At 39.8% G+C, this 17,756-nt stretch overlaps 1 protein-coding gene across 4 annotated transcripts in view; it reads right to left on the reverse strand.

The window, feature by feature from the left end:
• The window catches only part of LOC139629109 (A-type potassium channel modulatory protein DPP6-like), a 74,120-nt gene that overhangs the window by 22,957 nt on the left and 33,407 nt on the right, over positions 1 to 17,756 (reverse strand). For 3 of the 4 annotated variants that reach the window (XM_071491498.1, XM_071491499.1, XM_071491496.1), the window contains one exon: positions 1,025 to 1,139. In XM_071491498.1, coding sequence (XP_071347599.1) covers positions 1,025 to 1,139 — 115 coding nt within the window. Of the gene's footprint in view, positions 1 to 1,024; positions 1,140 to 13,631; positions 13,943 to 17,756 lie in introns of those variants that run through there. The other variant, XM_071491497.1, reaches the window with a different exon arrangement.

Raw genomic sequence — 17,756 nt, forward strand, 5'->3', positions numbered from 1 at the left:
GTGAATACTTTTCTCTCTCCAAGCACTGGTTACTCAGCAGAAAATCAAAAAACTTCAAACATTTTAATGGAATTTGGTGCAAAATTAGGCCATGGCCAAAGAACAACAATGATTAGCTTATGATGAGAATCCAGCAGTTTTCTTTTTCTAATTCTTTGCATCGTTTGCAACATCTGGCAACATTTCCCACTTTGTTTATGTTGATGCATGTTCAGTTCGGGGCACAGATCAAAAAAAAAAAAATCTGCCACTATTAACTTAATCAGTTGAGATTCTTGGCAGAGGTATGTGGTCGCTCAGTTTCATCCAAGGTATAAAATGTTTCTAAAGTCAAGGCTGTGTAGATTGCATGTGGGCTGAGGCAGAAAAACAAGTGCAAGTGAGAGCAAGTGAATACTGTGTGTGTTGTTGTTGCCTCCATTACGGAAATTGTGATTTGGATCTCACTTGTTTGTCTGTTAACAGAATGTCTCAAAAACTGCAGTGAAGTTTGATGGAACATAAGGTTGTGGCCTAAGAAACAATGATTTGTTGTTGGTTTTAATCTGTCTTTTCTTTCTTTCTTTATAAGAACACATAATGGGGAATTTTTGAACATTCGAACTATTTCCCCATGAGTCAAAAGTACAAAATCTGGAAATGGCACAATGTAACCCTATTGTCAAACAATGCTGTGAATTGCAAAACCCCAGATTATTTATTTTTATTTTTTTTGCCTTCAATGCTCAAATGCTAATGGATTTTAAATCCTTGCTTTCTATGATGTATGTGCAGGGCACCTACAGTGAGGTTAAGGTAAGATGGTGGTTGTGGTAGATATACAATGGTTAAGGTATGGGTAGTGCTTGGTAACTAAAACACTTGGATAAATTTAGAGAACGATTGTGTTTATGGTTAATATGAAGGTAAATTCTGGTCTCCTGCATGGAAGTCAAACATGCCACACGTTTATCCAATAACATACCAGACATGATACATACAATCTGATTCCTGGCATATGTGTTTGTGAGTGTATTGTACATACGAGGAGTCAGCAGGATGACGGAGGTGACAATCAGCGAACAGATGATCAGGATGACCAGCAGGGCGATGGCTATTCCCTTCCAGTTTCTCTGAGGCGGAGCGCTGCCCACAAGGTCCTGAAAGTTGAACCACACATATCACACACATTACGCTTATGCAAACACACACAAACACGGGAACAAAATATCACTTTTTAAGCAGTAATAGATAAAATGATTTCTCTCCTGTAGGCTTGATCTCAAAATGGATACACAGCGTTTTAGAGCTCATCTCATCCAACATAAGACAGATGTATTTTGTACTATCACAGTCGGAGGCAAAGATTGGCCGGAGGACAGCTCATTCTATGTCAGACAGATGCCGACAACTCAGCCACTTGTGTGCAGTAATGTTGCATCCTCAAGCTGCTCCCCGCTGCTCGCATACGAAGTGTCCCTGCAGCTTTGCCTGATAGCTGAAGAGGAGCTATGGCTTCAATTCAGACAACAAAAGGCAGAATAATGAGCTGCTCTCTTCACACAACCCAGCAGATGGTAGATAGCTAATCAGCTATATTTGAAACATATACTGCAAAAATCCACAGGACATATAAAACAAAAGTTGGGAAGGCAGCAATCAGGTGTCCTTGAAGACTGCCTGATACTCAAGAACGCTTATCTTAAATTTTTTGGTCTAAAAGCCCTTTTAGGGGTTTCACGGTGCGAGTTCTCTGGCATAAACACACAAACACAAACTACATCTGCTCCTTGACACACACTGTCTTTACCAAAGCAGCAAACAAACAGACTGTTTTCTTAATTCGCTGCCTTCACCACATTTCTCAGCCACACGTGTCGTATTGTTATTTTCAGGACAGGTTAGGCTATTCTGAAACACTATCACTCAGCATGTGAGTGGCACTTCAGATGCTCTCGTGCAGTGGCTCCTGACCTTTTGTTATTTGAACCCCACAACCCTGACAGATTGACTTTCTTCTGCACCATCTGTTTGTCATTTGAACCTCTTTACATACAGTCTATGAGGTTCTACACAGCATTATATTTAACACTATATAATTAATAAAAGTGGATATTGTTACAGTGGTTCTTTTCATACAAATAAAAAGTCCATGTTTAGCTCAGTCCTGCTAGACATTTTTAACTATTTATTCATTACCTTTAGATGACTTTTTCAACACTTTATTCAACTGCTCATTGATGCCTTTTAGCTAGTTGTTTTTGTTTTAACTAGTTTTTATTCATCACTTTTGGCTGAATGTTAACCATTCATTCATAAGTTTAAGCTAACTTTTTCAACTAGTTATCCATGGTTGTAGCTAACTGCTTCAACCATTTATCCACTACTTCTTACTCACAGTGCCAATTATTTCAGCTGTTTATCTAGCTAACCTTTTCAACTTACCCATAAAATACTTTGTGCTTTCTGTTGTAACTGTTTCCCCATTACTTGTACTTAACTATTTTAACTGTTTACTCATTACTTTTAGCTATTACAACCATTTATCTAATACTTCAGCTAACTCATTCATCTGTTTATCAAATACTAGATTGCTAACTTTTTTGCTATCTGTTTCAACTATTTATCCATTAGATTTACAATTCTTTGTTGTTTTCATTACTTTATATATGTTTCAATCTTGTATTCATTGGAGTTTAGACTTGGTGTTCAGGTATTACAGCTTACTTAGTATGCGGAAATAGTTTTTCAAAATCATAATTTCTTTTCTTTTTTTTTTTTTACAAATTAGTTGTGTCACTCCACAGTCTTCCCACGCATTTCCTCGTTACTACAGGAATACAACCTGTGAACCTCTGGTTGGAAATCACTGCACTAGGATACCTTTTATGAATTAATTAAATTTGCCCCAGATGTCATTCCTATCTCATTAGTCCTCTCAGTCTATGTGTGTGCGCAGAAAGACAGACAGAAATACACATTAACATCTCTGGTCACACTCAGTGAGGAAACTGAGCAGCTTCAGCCACCCGAATCAGTCCAGCTGTTGATATCCTTGTAACCAATTAGACCTGGTCCACACAGCATGCAGCAGCTCAGTGAACCATCTACAAGTTAATGAGGGGCGTGTGTGTGTGTATGAGTATGCATGCGCGTGTGCATGTGAGAGCGAAACAGACGGCTCAATTCTTGGGCATAGTTGATGCTTTTCATATCCTTGAAGGCTTTGAATTGCCACATTGCAAGTTAATTTCTATTTAAATGTACCTGTGTGTATGTGTGTGCATTTACAATACCTGCACACCTATTATCTCTTCACAGCTTGTCTCGCAACAAAGCAAATCAATACTGTAGGCAGTGAGTACACATAGAAAAACAGCAGCAACATCAATAAGCTGATTTGTTGCTGCAGAGGTAAGGATTTCCGCGATAACATGTATGCACTTGTGTACTGGACTCACAAGATATTAATCTCCCAGTGTTATCATACTCGAAAAAAGAAGACGCTGTTGAAGATACCTTCGATATCAAACAATCGCTTCATACCTCTGACCGAGAGAGAAATAAAATAATCAGATACTTTGTAAGGGACGCAGATAACAGCTTTGTATCTGCATCTTCTCTATATACCTGTGCTGCAAATGGCTAACCATTTAGTGCGGGCAGCTGATTTAAATGCATCCCCTATCCAGTTCAGTGCAGCCTGTACCTCAGTGAGAGGTGCAGATCTATAAATGCGACAGCTGGATTCATACCACATGGCAGAGCTAAAGTACCTCTCACCACTTTGATGCCAGCCTGGGAGGCAAGTGAGTAAATATTTAGTTCCAGTCATTTTGCCACCCATGACAAACCCAGCATACTCATTGTGCCAGAGCACAAAGGGCACGAGGTGAAATTATTTCAGACAGCCTGCTTTTTGAATCTTAAATACATCTCCCACAGGCCCTGTGGGCTAAATCAGGCTGTGAAAAGGTAGGATGCAGACAACTTGACGAGCTTCCCTCCTGTGCTCCCCATCTCTGTAAACAGACACCCAATTATTCAACGAAGTCAGCGAGCTTTTCCACAATTCTAATCAATAGACAGTCAAATACTGTTGGACGTTGCCTTTTCTCACTGTAAAATCCTCAATAAAAGAGTTGCAATGGATACAACTGTTAACCTTCACTGTCAATATGCTTGGATACTGTGTATCAACACCCACTTGAGAAAGATGTGATCAATGTTTATTGTACTTCACCTGACAGGCTAAGCAATGGTCAACAGAGCCGTTAGAACAGCAGTCCCTGCTGTTTAAACCACCTACTGAATTAACAAAAGCTATTGTAGGGTACAACATTAAAACCAAGCACCGTTTGTTGGACCTTGAAGATTAGCTATGCAAGATTTTTGATGAAAAATAATAAACTGAAATTCAGTTATGTGCATGGCCTATTCCCCTAAATTCATTTCTGGTGTCATATGGACAAGTTTCCACTGATAGGAAGTCACAGTTGTAGGAGGAAAATTGCCCAGTAAGTAACACTGATTATTCTCCAAGAGAATTGAGAGGTTTAGTTTCCATGTTCTACAAGTAAAAAGCCTGCAGATAAGGTTCTTCACTGACCCTTTCACTGCCAAATCAGACAGTTTGAAACCCTCTTTAATGGCCAGATAGAAATGGTTGAACTGTCTGAAGAGTGAAGACTGATTTGAGGGAAAGGACCATGGAGTCAAACACACAAGACTGAATGTACCGTCAATGTTTGAGTCAACTAATATTTGTGAATATTTCTTCTCATAAGAACAAACGAAATCCAAGCATCCAAGTGTCATTTTAGGTTTTAGTGATGTAAGTAGGTACCTTTCTTTACAACTAGTATCTACAAATTATATAGATTCCCTATGTGGAGGCTTGATTCTTTTTACTTTTATTCATTCACCTGTTTTAAAACAGCCCAGCTCTCTAATACAATCCACTGTTATTAAAGTGTCTTAGCTCTGATTGCTTTATCCCTGTGGAAGCTTTCATGCACCTACTCAACCTCAAATGAACAGAGAGCTCCAAACTCAGGCTGAATTCACTCTCATAAAATGTATGAAAATCACCAGCACCTCCTTTGTTTCCAGCAAATAAAAACCATAAAAAGATACACTGCACAAAATATAACCTCTGATTTGATTTCCCTGATGTTGAGCTCATGTTTTAGTATATAACAAACTGCGCAACTGTAAACTTCGGTATTCTCTGGATGCTGACCTTCCTGAAGAGCTCTTAACAAGGCAAAAAAAAAAAAAGTGCATCTGTGAGTGAGAGGAGATCTCGACCTTTGGCAGCGTTTTCAGATGTGGTGAGACATAACTGGCTGTTTGCATTAAGCCATCTCTTTCTGTTAGTCTGCGTGAAGAGCAGGCATGCATGCCTTACAGCTGATAACAATAAAAGCTGCATTAATAAATGACAACTGAAGCTATTTTCACCCTCTTCTCTACAGACACCAAATCTAAACAAACCCTGCGCATTTCAGTTCCGACAACTCTAAAGGGTAGAAAATCCCATGAGGGGAAGCACAAACATTTTTTCAATCCATTTGCCACTATTTTTATTCTATTTTGAGACAAAGGGGCCATAAGAATAAAGCATCCTTTAAGGTCAAGCTTCCTGCCCCCCCCCCCCCACTCTCTCTCTATCTCTCTCTCTAATCCTCTCTCCCTTCCACTTTCCCTTTGTCTAACCATCTCTTTGTCTCTCTGCTTGCAGCTGAAGTGTGAAATGGATCTTTCCTGATCTCTGAGCACCTGGTTTCCAAGGGAACCAAGAGAGCCATTTGAGTCACATTTGCAGTGAAGACGGCGCTGGCTGCTGTACAGTACAGTGGGGACTAATATTACTGCTGTGAGTGTCTTGTGGGAAATTTGCCCTGGAGGGGCCTCAAGAAATTAACTTAGGACTCAGAAAACAAGACACTCTCAAATACAACACGAGGGAATATAGACATTTGAAACGAAAGCAAACCTCAGCTGCGTAAAGACATCGGACACTCGACACACGATATATCACTCCGCTGTAAAGTAGGCGCTGTCTGAGCAGTCAAACTCATAGAGTGTTCAGTAGCCTTTGGACGTGGGGGTAAACTTTTCCTCTGGAACAGCATCAATAAATCATGGGCATTCATGAGCGAGATTAAGAATTTATGCCAACTGGCTTTTGGTTCATAGATCGTCGAGCATCAGCCCGTCTCTATCTATCCAACCTGTCTTTGTCCACTCTGGAAAATGTGGAGTATGTGAGTTACACTTAACTGGGGCAAGACAAAGAAAAAGAAACTGTTCTGTAGATGAGATACTGTAACCTGCAGACATGTTCGTTGATAAGGGATCAGCTCTGATAAGAAGACGGAAGCACAAAATTGGGAATTAAAGCCATGGAGCTGTAAACACCATCACATAGATAAACACGTGATGAATGACTAACATCGAGGAAAAGTACTGTAAAACAGTAAATGGGAAATAGAATTGTGGGATCTATCCTCTGTAACATTTACCAGAGTCTCTTGTCGTAATAGAGAAACTGAAGAAAAGGGAAAAAGTGACAAAGAGAAGAGGAGACAGAGAGAGTAATCACTGCTGCACATGTAAAGTGTAAGTTGAGGATACATGAAGTCACGTAAAAGCTCATCTTTGACTCCATGGTGTTCTGTACAGTGTACTAGGAGCTGAGGAACATTATCATTACTTGTAACACTGTTACAGTACCATAACTAGCTAACAAGAAGCCAAGTATCAAGCTTGAATCTGATTATGAGCAAATCTGTATTACAATTGTATTATTAGCTCTTCACGGCCTCTCTCCATGCTATACATCTGACCCTGTAACAGCTATGAACCAGCTCGTAGCCTGAGATCCTCGGGCAAAGGTCTTTTAGATGTTCCTGAGGTGAAGCCAATAACGAGAGGTGACAGAGCTCTAATAGTCAGAGCCCCGAACTCTGGAACAAGCTGCCCGAGGAAATCAGGTCAGCAGAATCAGTGAGCTCTTTTAAATGTCTTCTTAAAATGTACTTTTATCGTAGAGCCTTTCCTTATTTAATTTAATTTTACTTAATTCTATTGACTACTTTTGCTTTTATTTTTTGGTTTTATTGATTTTTACTAGTCACCCTCGTGCTGGTGAAACTGCCTTCAGTCTATTTAGTCTATCTACAGTGATACTAAGACACTTTAATTGTCATTGTATTTCTGATTGCTTGTTTTTAATTATAATAAATGATATAAATTTCCTTGACTTGAATGTTATATTTTGCTGCCTTGTGTAAAGAACTCTAAAAGTGCTCTATAAATAAAGTTTATTATTATGATTATTATGATAAAGGGAAAATTCAGTGATAATTATAATTGAAAAGTAATGGATCCTTAAATGATTATCTAGAAGTATGTCATGGGTATAATGTTATAATTTGGAGGGAGGCCGTGTTGCTACGAGTTCGTGGTTTGTTTCTCTCCTGATCATCAATTTTACATTGGAAAATTGTTGCTCTGTTCAAATCAAAATGCATCAAAACTAAATAAAGGTGAAGAATACAGAAATAAGGCAGGTTGACTGACAAGCTCTCCTGTGCTTCCCCATTTGACGTTTCTCTAACTTTTGTTCTGTGTGGTTCGAAAATTAAGTTAGCCTACTGATAGCTTCAGCTGTCTCCATCTGTAACATGACCTTGCACGGCAGAGTGGTCCTGTTGAGAGTCTTCCCTAATAAATGTGGGTCTACAGTGCAGTGAAGAAGATATCTGGCTCTTTATTCGCAAAATTCTCCTCTATGTTCACCAGCTAGTCGCTAACTTTCTCTGTATGCTGTTTTGTGCTCCACAGGCAGAATACACTCAGATAATGATTCTCTGTTGGATCGTCACTACGAGCAACATCTTTTACTTGGCACATAGTCATCTGACCCACTGTTAAGGTAAAAATATTGATTGGCAGCTTTAAAATAGTATCTTAAAAGGTATGTACTTTATTTGATGACTGGTAGTAGTAGTAGTAGAAATCGTAGAAATTGTAGTAGTAGTAGTAGTGGTGGTGGTGGCGGTGGTGGTTGCAGTCATATTACTTGTGGCACCATTCATATACTGGTGAGTATGTGAGAGACAAGTGCATTGTGTTGTTCTTTCACAATGAGTCAAAATAATATTAAATGATTTAGACCGCTGCCTTTTATACCAATATCTGATTTCACCTGGGAATAAATTATTCACTATATGATGAGATGCTTTTTGCTACTCCATGGTAGACACTTTAAGTCTTCTAGTCAGCTTCAGTAATCTGAATGTTGACAATATTAAATTAAATTAAATTATACCCAGTCAGCAAGTCTCATTTAAAAATACCATAAATGCAGCATCCGTCTCATTATCAGAATGGATACATTAGCCCACTAGACTGGAGAGGAAGGCGCTGCAAGGGATCTGTTCTATGCAGTATCTCTGTGTGCGTACGTGTGTGTGTGTTTCTGTGTTCACTCATCACCCTCAACCACTGTGAAATGTTGGACAACAATATTGGTGCCCAAAAGAGCAACAGCCTTAAAATAAATGATTAAAATAAATATTATTTAAATAATTGTTATCATTTAAATGATTTTCTGTTAGGCTCTGTGATCACGTATCTAATGGTTTTTCCTGGCTCTCCGCTGTAATAGCTGGATTATTCCTATTGTGCTATTTTTGATGTCAAGTTTTTAGCTGCTGTTTTTTAAATTGTGTTTGAGTTAAAAACAGGAACATTTTATATAACGAGGTGCACAAATTGTACAAGCAGCAAAGAATTTAGTAACATATATATAACAATATGCAGTACAACATACACAACAGTAAAAATAGCAGTGTGAAAGTCATCATCATTGAGTTAATGGGAGCCATTAACCATTATCATACAGCCACTCTAGCAGCTCTGTGTGGCTGTACTTAGGTTGTGCTTTAAGCTAATTGTTGACGTCAGCACGCCAACATGCTCAACATGACAGTGCTACCATGCTGATGTTTACCATGTTCACCAGTTTATTTTAGCATGTCAGCATCATAATCATTATTTTTTTCACTTACTTAAAAAAAAAAAAAGGGGGAGAGGACAGTACTTAGTGAAAGCATTTGCACACTGAGGTGAAGTGGTTTGAGAGCATTGCGTTGAATTGTCCGGGGGTAGTGAGCCTGTCGATCTTGAGAGTGTGTTGTTGATTCCATTTGTTTGGTGCACAAAAACTAAAGGCAGACGTTCAGAGTAAATCTGCGGGACTTGAAGCACAAAGCAACTCATTCTATGGGGAAAATGAAGTCTGTACCAAATTATAAAGCAAACCAATAGTTTCAGACCTTTTGCTTACATCAACTTCAGCAAAAATGTCATCACACGTACATACACACACACACACACACACACACACACACATACTGAAGTCTATATACATCAATTTACAGTAAATCATACATACGTACGGGCGAATAGTATGTTTTAAAAAACAGCAGCTGAAAAGTCTTTTCTGCATGGAATTATCCAGCAATTACACCAGAGAGCCAGGAAAAACCATTAGTTCATGTTGAGAGGACACAACAGAAAAACATCTAATAAAATGTAATAATAATACTGTTCTGTCATTTTCTATTTGGCAATAGAACAAAATGTTTCCCAAAGTCTGTTACTCTTTTAGGCAGCATTACTGTCAAACACTTTGCAGCAGGTTGGGGTGATGAGTAACACACACACGCAAACACACACACACACACACACACACACACACACACACACACACACACACACACACACACACACACACACACACAAGACAAGACATTTATGACCCTGTGTTTCAAAATTTTCCATCTGTAATGTTATTCCAACAAAGAAAACCATAGCGAAATGGCTTAGTGTATTTGTTAAAGAGTAAGTGCAGAGGCTTAGTGTTGCTATAATTGAAAGTGTATAAATTTCCTTGGTGACCCTTCCTGAAGTTAATGGTTTGTAAGAATCCATTAAACAGATCAGGATGAAATCCAACCCAATCTGTGTGGAATAAATAAATATTTGAGTGTCTCCTTCAGAGATCAGAAGTGAGAAGGAGCGGGAAGAGATGCATAAAAGTGGGAAAATGTGAATTACTGTGACAAAAAAAACAAAAGACAACAAAACATGGAGACATGAGCAGATATTTTCTGCGTTTTGTGGGGCTCCTCACTGGTCTTAATAGTCTCTTAATAACATGTCTTACTCAGTATGTGAAACTGGGATGGAAGTAAGGAAAGTAAAAATGAGGTGGTGTTAGCTCCTGCTGACTCTATTGACAGGAAAAAGGCAAGACTGCGGAAAAGAGGTTTTTTCTCAGAGGACATGAATTACCGCCTGCCTCTGGACAAAACTGACACAGTATCTTTTAATCATCAGAGGAACCATAGTGCACAACAACGTGACTGAATTTAAATCACTGAAGAATGGATCAATTCAAAGTAACGCTTGCTGTTTTCCTTTTTTCTTTTTTCTTCTAAACCGAATGCTTCCCTCAAAATGTCCCTGAAAATTAAAATCCATTCTGAGGTAACTGAAAGGTAAGAAACTCACTATCCTTTCAGAACAGTTATGTGCAGACAAAACTGATCTCCCACCATGAAAGTTTAGGAGGAAAAAAGAATCACCAAAACATTATAAATTGAATTTAATCACAGTTGAATTTTTGAGAACCTTTGTGTGCTGTAGGTGAACCCATCTCATCCATTTTGTAACTGGTCCCTTTATACTGCATTAGTCACCTTTGTTCCCCTCAGTCTGGATTTTGCTTTCAATGACAGCGTTGTAACCATATGACTACCCTGCAGTTGGAAAATGAAATACAGTAAAAGTGGATTCTACCTTGAACAAGACAACGACCTGAAGTGTCAAAACAGTGAGTACAGTGATGGGGAGATAGGATCCTAAACTGAAAGCAACAAAAGCCTTGTGTGGTTGCAAATTCTATGCGCTTTCTAAAGAATCATGAGCAGCAGCAATGTGAGGGCTGTTTGCAGTTGTGCTCAAAAAAAGCATGTGACAGTGATGGCGTATCAGATAAAAAACATGGAGATGTATTTCCTGAGTCTGTAATGACTTCACTAATGAAGACAGCGGCGTTTTAAATGGAGAAGAAGATTGCTTGAATTTCCCATCTACTTATTAAGTTATATTTCAGATTAAAGCTTGATATAGCGAGTGCAACACATCGCCTGAACGCATTAAATCCTCCACCATCAGCAGGACTGATGACGCAGTCCAGAGGGCTGTGGTTCAAATCTCATACATGCTTCTTAGCTGCACAGTATTTCCTGTGCTATGATATCTTCATCTCTCTGCCTCTGTCTCTGCATCAGCAAAGAGTTGACACACAGGCTGGTTGTTCGCATTTGAAACTGATATAACCACTGAGCAAGGTCACTGCTGAAGCTACAGCATCAGTGTGTGTGTGTGTGTGTGTGTGTGTGTGTGTGTGTGGGGTGGGGGGGGGTGGGGGGGTGGGGGTGGGTGGGGGGGGGTATATATTTTCTGCGTTCCCCTTCCGACAGGAAATGGTGTTGTTTGTACAAACTACGCACACTAAAAAAAAAAAAACAAGGAAGCCGAGGCCAGTCACATATGAAAATCATATGGAGCAAACAAAAATGTTCCTTCCGTTCACTGACAAAGGTGAAATGATAGCTGCATGTGCATGATGGTGACTATGTATTATGTTGATGAGCGTATGTGCATCTCACTCTCTGTGAGATCCGCTTTTCAAGTCTGACATCCCATTTCCTCTCAAAAGCTCACGCTCCCCCCTTTTCTTTTTTATCTGATCATGGTAGAAGATCTGCTGTGCTGCTGTGGAAGCTGCACTCCAGCTTTCATAAATGGATGAATGCACAAAATAATGACTGTACACTTAAAATATTCAAAGGAACCGACTGCATTCAATACACAAGAAACACATCTTCATGGTGATGAGGAAGGGGACTTAAAAGCAAGAGACACTACAATGCAAGTTTTGAAAATTTTGCAGCATAACCTCTCCCACTTTGACAAATATGAAACTTAATTATATCCTACCTGGGCAACAAGTATGTTCAGTGGAAAGCCTTCACCAGAACCAGTGAACTTTTTTCGGATTCCCACATATTGAGTGCAGTCTTTAAAAATGCTCTGTAAGAGCCGAATACTCAAAAATCAACAACTGTTATGTAACTTAAAGTATTGTCAAGATTTTCTCATTCCATCTGAGTAAACACGAGTTTATTTCAGTGAAGCACCTTTCGACCTATCTTATAATATCAGTGCTAGGAGCTCAGTTATGTAAACCAGAAGAGGATTGTGTGTCAGTGTCGTTACATCACTTCAGTGTTCCCTATGGCCTCATAAAAAGCAAAATTTAAACTCAATGAGTTGACAGAACAATACAGAGCAATTAACACCCACTCTTTGTCTTCCCTCCTCTCTCCCTCTCTTTTTCTCCAGCACATACACATGCATGGATAGACACACACACACACACACACATTTGCTTTTTGGCTCTGCAAACTTTCATCTTTGGTTCAGAGCCAAAAATAAGATTTTATCCCTAAAACCATAACTATTCAAAATGCTCCACTGTTGGGACTAGAAGCTGTTTTCGCAGAGTCAAGTTGTTCCTGAAAACAGGACACCACACTGGCTGTTATTGGTATAGAGCCTACACCTGTGGGCTGAGGTTACAATAGCCGGTCATTAAATATTTAGGCAGAAGTTTAGAAGTTGTGTTTTGTTGGTGCACACATTCAAAACTGCAGCACTGAACCATTACCAGCCAGAAAATTCAAAAGTCAAACAGCGACAGTGACTAAATTCTCAAACGTAAATAAAGTCGTGTTGAATATTTTTGGTTTATCGTGTTAAAATCAGATATTGACTCCACTGCTCCTTGAGAGAAAAGCTCTGAATCACAGGGCAGCTCATTTTCTACTGGTTCAACAGGAACTGAGTTCACACTGGTTGATCCACATACTGCCTACAGAAAACAGCACCCACACTCTGATAAGTGACAGCTCTCCCGCCCACTCCGCCTTCACCTGTTACCAAACTAACTGCCAGCTACACAATACAACCATTAAGGAGTGTTACAATGACACCTCACTGCTGTCTGACAAAGTTTAGCTTGTTTTAAGCAGTGCGGTTGGACACTGACATGTTTTACCCTCGGGGCTTACCGTAGCTGTAAGTGGAACTGCTCGGTCCCGCACAAACCGGCACCGAGGATACTCGACCCGGCCTGATGCCGAGAGCTTGTTAGTGTTAATAAAGTTTTTGCATTTTGTTTTAAATATTTAAATTGTCTCCTGCTGCTATCAAGACACAACATATTGCCACGGGAGTTGTTGGAGTTTTGTTTATTTACTGCGAAACACTCACACCGACACGGTGTGAGTGCGCCCTGTGGTCTGAGAGGTGAAAGACCCAATACTCGAAAACTCGAAATACTCGATTCATTTGTTTGGTCAGCACCCGGTTTATACCGGAGGAGGCAAAATAATAATAATATTAAATAAATAAAATTTAAAAAAACACTCGAAAATCCCTGTGAGAGCTAAGGAGCGCAGGAAACGCGCTGGATAATGTGCCAGGAAACAGCTCGCCTGTAGTCCTACCTGATCTTGCTGCTGAGCTGCTTTCGCGGGCCCGTTCGCTTCTTTGGCAGAAGTCATGATGATAAATAAAGAGGAGAGGAAGAGGAGAGAGAGAGAGAGAGAGAGAGAGAGAGAGAGCGCCGGCGTCCGCTGCTGCTGCTGCTGCTGCTGACAGGTGCAGAATAATGAAGCGGAGTGAGATGCAGAGGGAGAGAGAGAGAGAGAGGGAGAGAGAGAGAGAGAGAGGCGTACAAAGCGTTCAAGGGTATCCAGTGATTTGCTAAAATAAAGAAGAGACCGTGGGTGGGTGCAGACAGCGCGGGGATCCGCTGTTGATGTGCAGGAAATCGTGCGCCGCTGCGATGAGGGAGGTTCAGATCACCTTTCAGAGTGACGGTGTCATCACCCGCACCTCCCATAACTCAACTCTATAGGCTACCTGATTTATTTCCCTTTTAGCATTTAGTCTTGAATTTGCACCATTTGCGGCTGAGAAGCATTCATTCGGAGAGATTGTGAATTGGATCAAACACTTAAGCGAATAGAGGATTAGATTTTCTTTCAGCAGTAAAAAAGAATAAAAATAAATGTCAGAGGCAACTGCAAATCAAATATCAACAGATTTTTTTTTTTTGTCATTATCTTCAAAAAGGTGTGCTCCATTTTTACAGCTAAGTAAAACCACACAAATCGAATTTAAATAGGAAACTGAAGCCGAAAGAAGCAAAAACTGAAGTAAAATCCACTCATTAACAAAACTTAGCAGAACCAGGGAGTGTATAAGTCTTCTCACACTCCTCTGCAGTTCGGTCTGAAACTGCAAAGCTTTACCATTTCATTTCTTTGCTTGTCTTTCTTTCCCGCCACACTATAAAGCAGAGCTCAAGGTTCTGTCCTTCCACCTGGACCTATATTTAGTTTACCCGGCTCCACTGCTGGCTCCGAGCTCGCACAACTGATAATATGGAGACCCGTCAGTTTGGATCAGATCACAGTGTGCACTCATTACTGGCAAGTCCATTACATGGGAAATGGAAACAGGAATCAATGCAAGAAGAACAAAATACTTAGGTATCAGCAGAGTTCCTTTCCAAAGGGATTTTTAGTCTTAATCTTGACAACGTTCCGTGAACTGCAGTTTCGGGAGTTGGAGAGAAAAGATTTGCAAAGTGTGTCCATACCCATAAAAATCATATTCATTCCACTATACTGTTTGGAAGTGCTGCTGTGTTGTCTGCCAATAAAACAAAGGGTTGCTGCTGGCCTGGCTCTTGAGAAGCAGTGCTACCGTCCTCCCACATAGAGCAGAAATAGTCCCAGTTCCTAACAAAACATTGTTTGTGCTGCAACTCTCTCACCGTGTGTCACATCTCTGTACACACACACACACATACATACACACACACACACACACACACACACACACAAACGCAATCCACATTCTTGTTAGCACAGCTTGTCTTCCTATTTGTGCTGCACGCGCGCACCTACAGTCTATGGCGCGCGCGCACACACACACACACACACACACCCAGAGAGAGTTTCTTCAGATCAGAAGTCATGCACAGTCTCTGCACAGCTCCTGGCCTCTTGAACTAGTCATCTGTTGGAGGGAAAAGAACAGAAAAATCTCATATAAGAAAGAAATAAAGGAAGTCTCTGATGTGAGTCACCATCAGAGAGGAGGATATGTTTCAGTGCGAAGGAAAGATGGCTTTGTTAACATAATGTCCTCAGCGTGATGTGTAGCAGTCCCTTTATTATCACCCAAAGGGCTAATAATTGTTTTACAGCCAGCGATGAGATGGTGCATCCTCTCTCTGCCATTTGTGGTTTTAAAAGTTGACATAAATAACCAGAGCCAACCTCTAAACGTTAGAGGAAATTATCCATTTATCCTAAAACCATACAAGTGCGTGACAAATATAATATATGATGGAGTGTATCATGAAATGTTTTCATTGCTCCAGGAAATTAAACTGTGCAGTCTCCGATTACATCTATGTTCATTACTTACTTGGGAATTGTGAACATGAGGATATGAGGTAATGCCAGATCACATAGTCAGATTAGGAAAAAGCATCTGTTATCAACCGAGGTTATACTTGGCGAAAGAAGCCAGTTTATTGTATCCACGTTTTGAAGATTTTGTTTCTCAGCTTTTAGAAAATGTCTTCAGAATGTGAGACTAAAATCTTCATAAGGGCCAACATGGTCAAAATTTATGTGCTCTCACGCTCTGATCGCTGTAATTATCGTCATCAGATAACATGTACTTGGCACCTAACTGAGAGAGCTCAGTGGTTTAACTGGCCTCCATCAATACAGTCTTGCAGGATCTCTTTAATCTTATATAGAGTTGTAAATGTTGAGAAACGTGTAATGATTCTCTCTTTTTTTTTGGCCAATTTCTAATTAAATTGAAAGTAGTGACATACAGAGATGCTCTGACTGCAGAAGCCAATGTAAGCACAGATACACTGATTCAACCAAGACTGACCTTATTAAGCGAATCGGACATTGCTGTGAATGATGTCCATTAGATACAGTTTCTGCCTAATGTCATTAAAAATTCAGGTTCCACCATCAGTTACATTCATTGAGTCATTGTGGGAGGCTGACTGAGTTTTTATCATCATAACAAATCCCCGTCCTCATGTTAACGTGTGATGTTACATAAAAGTAGTCCAAATTAGTTCCTCGAATTATAGAGCATGCTGGTATCATATCAGTACTTGAAGTTCAGGTATCAGAATCAGTACTTGAAGAAAATAGTCAGATCAGTGTATTGCTACATGTAAGTAATTCACAAAAGAAATCACAATAACAGAGAATTAATAACAGTCCAAAGATAAATGAATGTAGAAAAAACATATTAAGACTGAAGTTGGATACAAAGATAAAGTTTCATAATGTTGCAGATGAGACATATTTCGGTGGCAGAACAATTCAGGCACTCAACCTTAAAAGATCATGTATCATACCAAACCCAACATTTGGCTCTGCTGTCACTGTGCAGATACACACATGGCCTGAGGAAGCTGCCCAACCAGCTCACTGCCAAGTCTGATTTCAGCACCACGGCTGTGGACAGCTCCACTGAGACGTGAGCAGGAAAGCCTGTTTGATTTGCTCTCACCAAAACACATCCACATTTTCTAATTCAGATATAAATCATGTGTAATTGGGTCTGTTTTTGCATAGACAGTGTAATATATCAGAAAACTGCGTCAAATTAAATACATTTCACAACTGACGATTACAGTTTAATCCTCCCATCAGTGACAGCCACTCTTCCTCCCCTTATTATCTGTTTTCGCTCGTGCTAATGTGCTCAGCGAAAGATTAAACTCACCTCTCTGTCAGAGGATACAAGTTCGTGACAATTAGCAGCACAAACATGAGAGCAAAGTTTTTCACAGAGATGAAAGCCAACGGGAAAGTATTTACAAGATAAGAACTACACCAAGAGACCAGCCAAGCTCTAATAAACAAGAGAAGAGACCCAAACACAGCAAGCGGTACAAAGACTGATCATCACAACACATTACACTTAGGTTCCTGGCAACAACAGACAATCAGGCTTAATTGGAGAAGCAAAAGAAAATGCAGCCATGTGGGGTCAAAGTGTGCCAGCAGAGACTGTTTTTACGACACATGCTCTCAATCAAACCACATTTCTCTCAGCTAATTGACATCATTTTCATCTATATTCTTTTTTACAATGTAATGGTTTATGTGCTGCCTGAGACAGCATCTCTAGGCGGCACTTGTCAAATAAATCCTGTCTTCAAAGGATTTCAAAAGCAACTTTGTACCAACCAATGAATATAAGGTGTTTGACTTTTTTCTTTCTTTATTGGGGAACAACAAACAGCCATTTATTTATCTGTCAGTAAACAGTGTAAAAGTCTTCAACTGCATGCTAGCTCCCCCCAGTGATGACTAGCTGTCCGACATCTTTGTGTTGGTCGAAAATAAGTAAAGACAATACAATTCCTCTCTTAATAGTTTTTTCTCTGGGGCCTGTGTTTATTTTATTACAGAAACACAGACACAAATTAGGTTTTAATATAAAGACTTCTAGGTTTGCAGGCCCATACAGTAAGTATGAATACAAATCATTTCACTTTATGAATGGCAGAA

The sequence above is a fragment of the Trachinotus anak genome, unplaced genomic scaffold (assembly GCF_046630095.1).
Source record: "Trachinotus anak isolate AG129_WGS33_773 ecotype Australia unplaced genomic scaffold, CSIRO_AGI_Tana_v1 ptg000012l, whole genome shotgun sequence".
In the NCBI taxonomy this organism is placed as follows: Eukaryota; Metazoa; Chordata; class Actinopteri; order Carangiformes; family Carangidae; genus Trachinotus; species Trachinotus anak.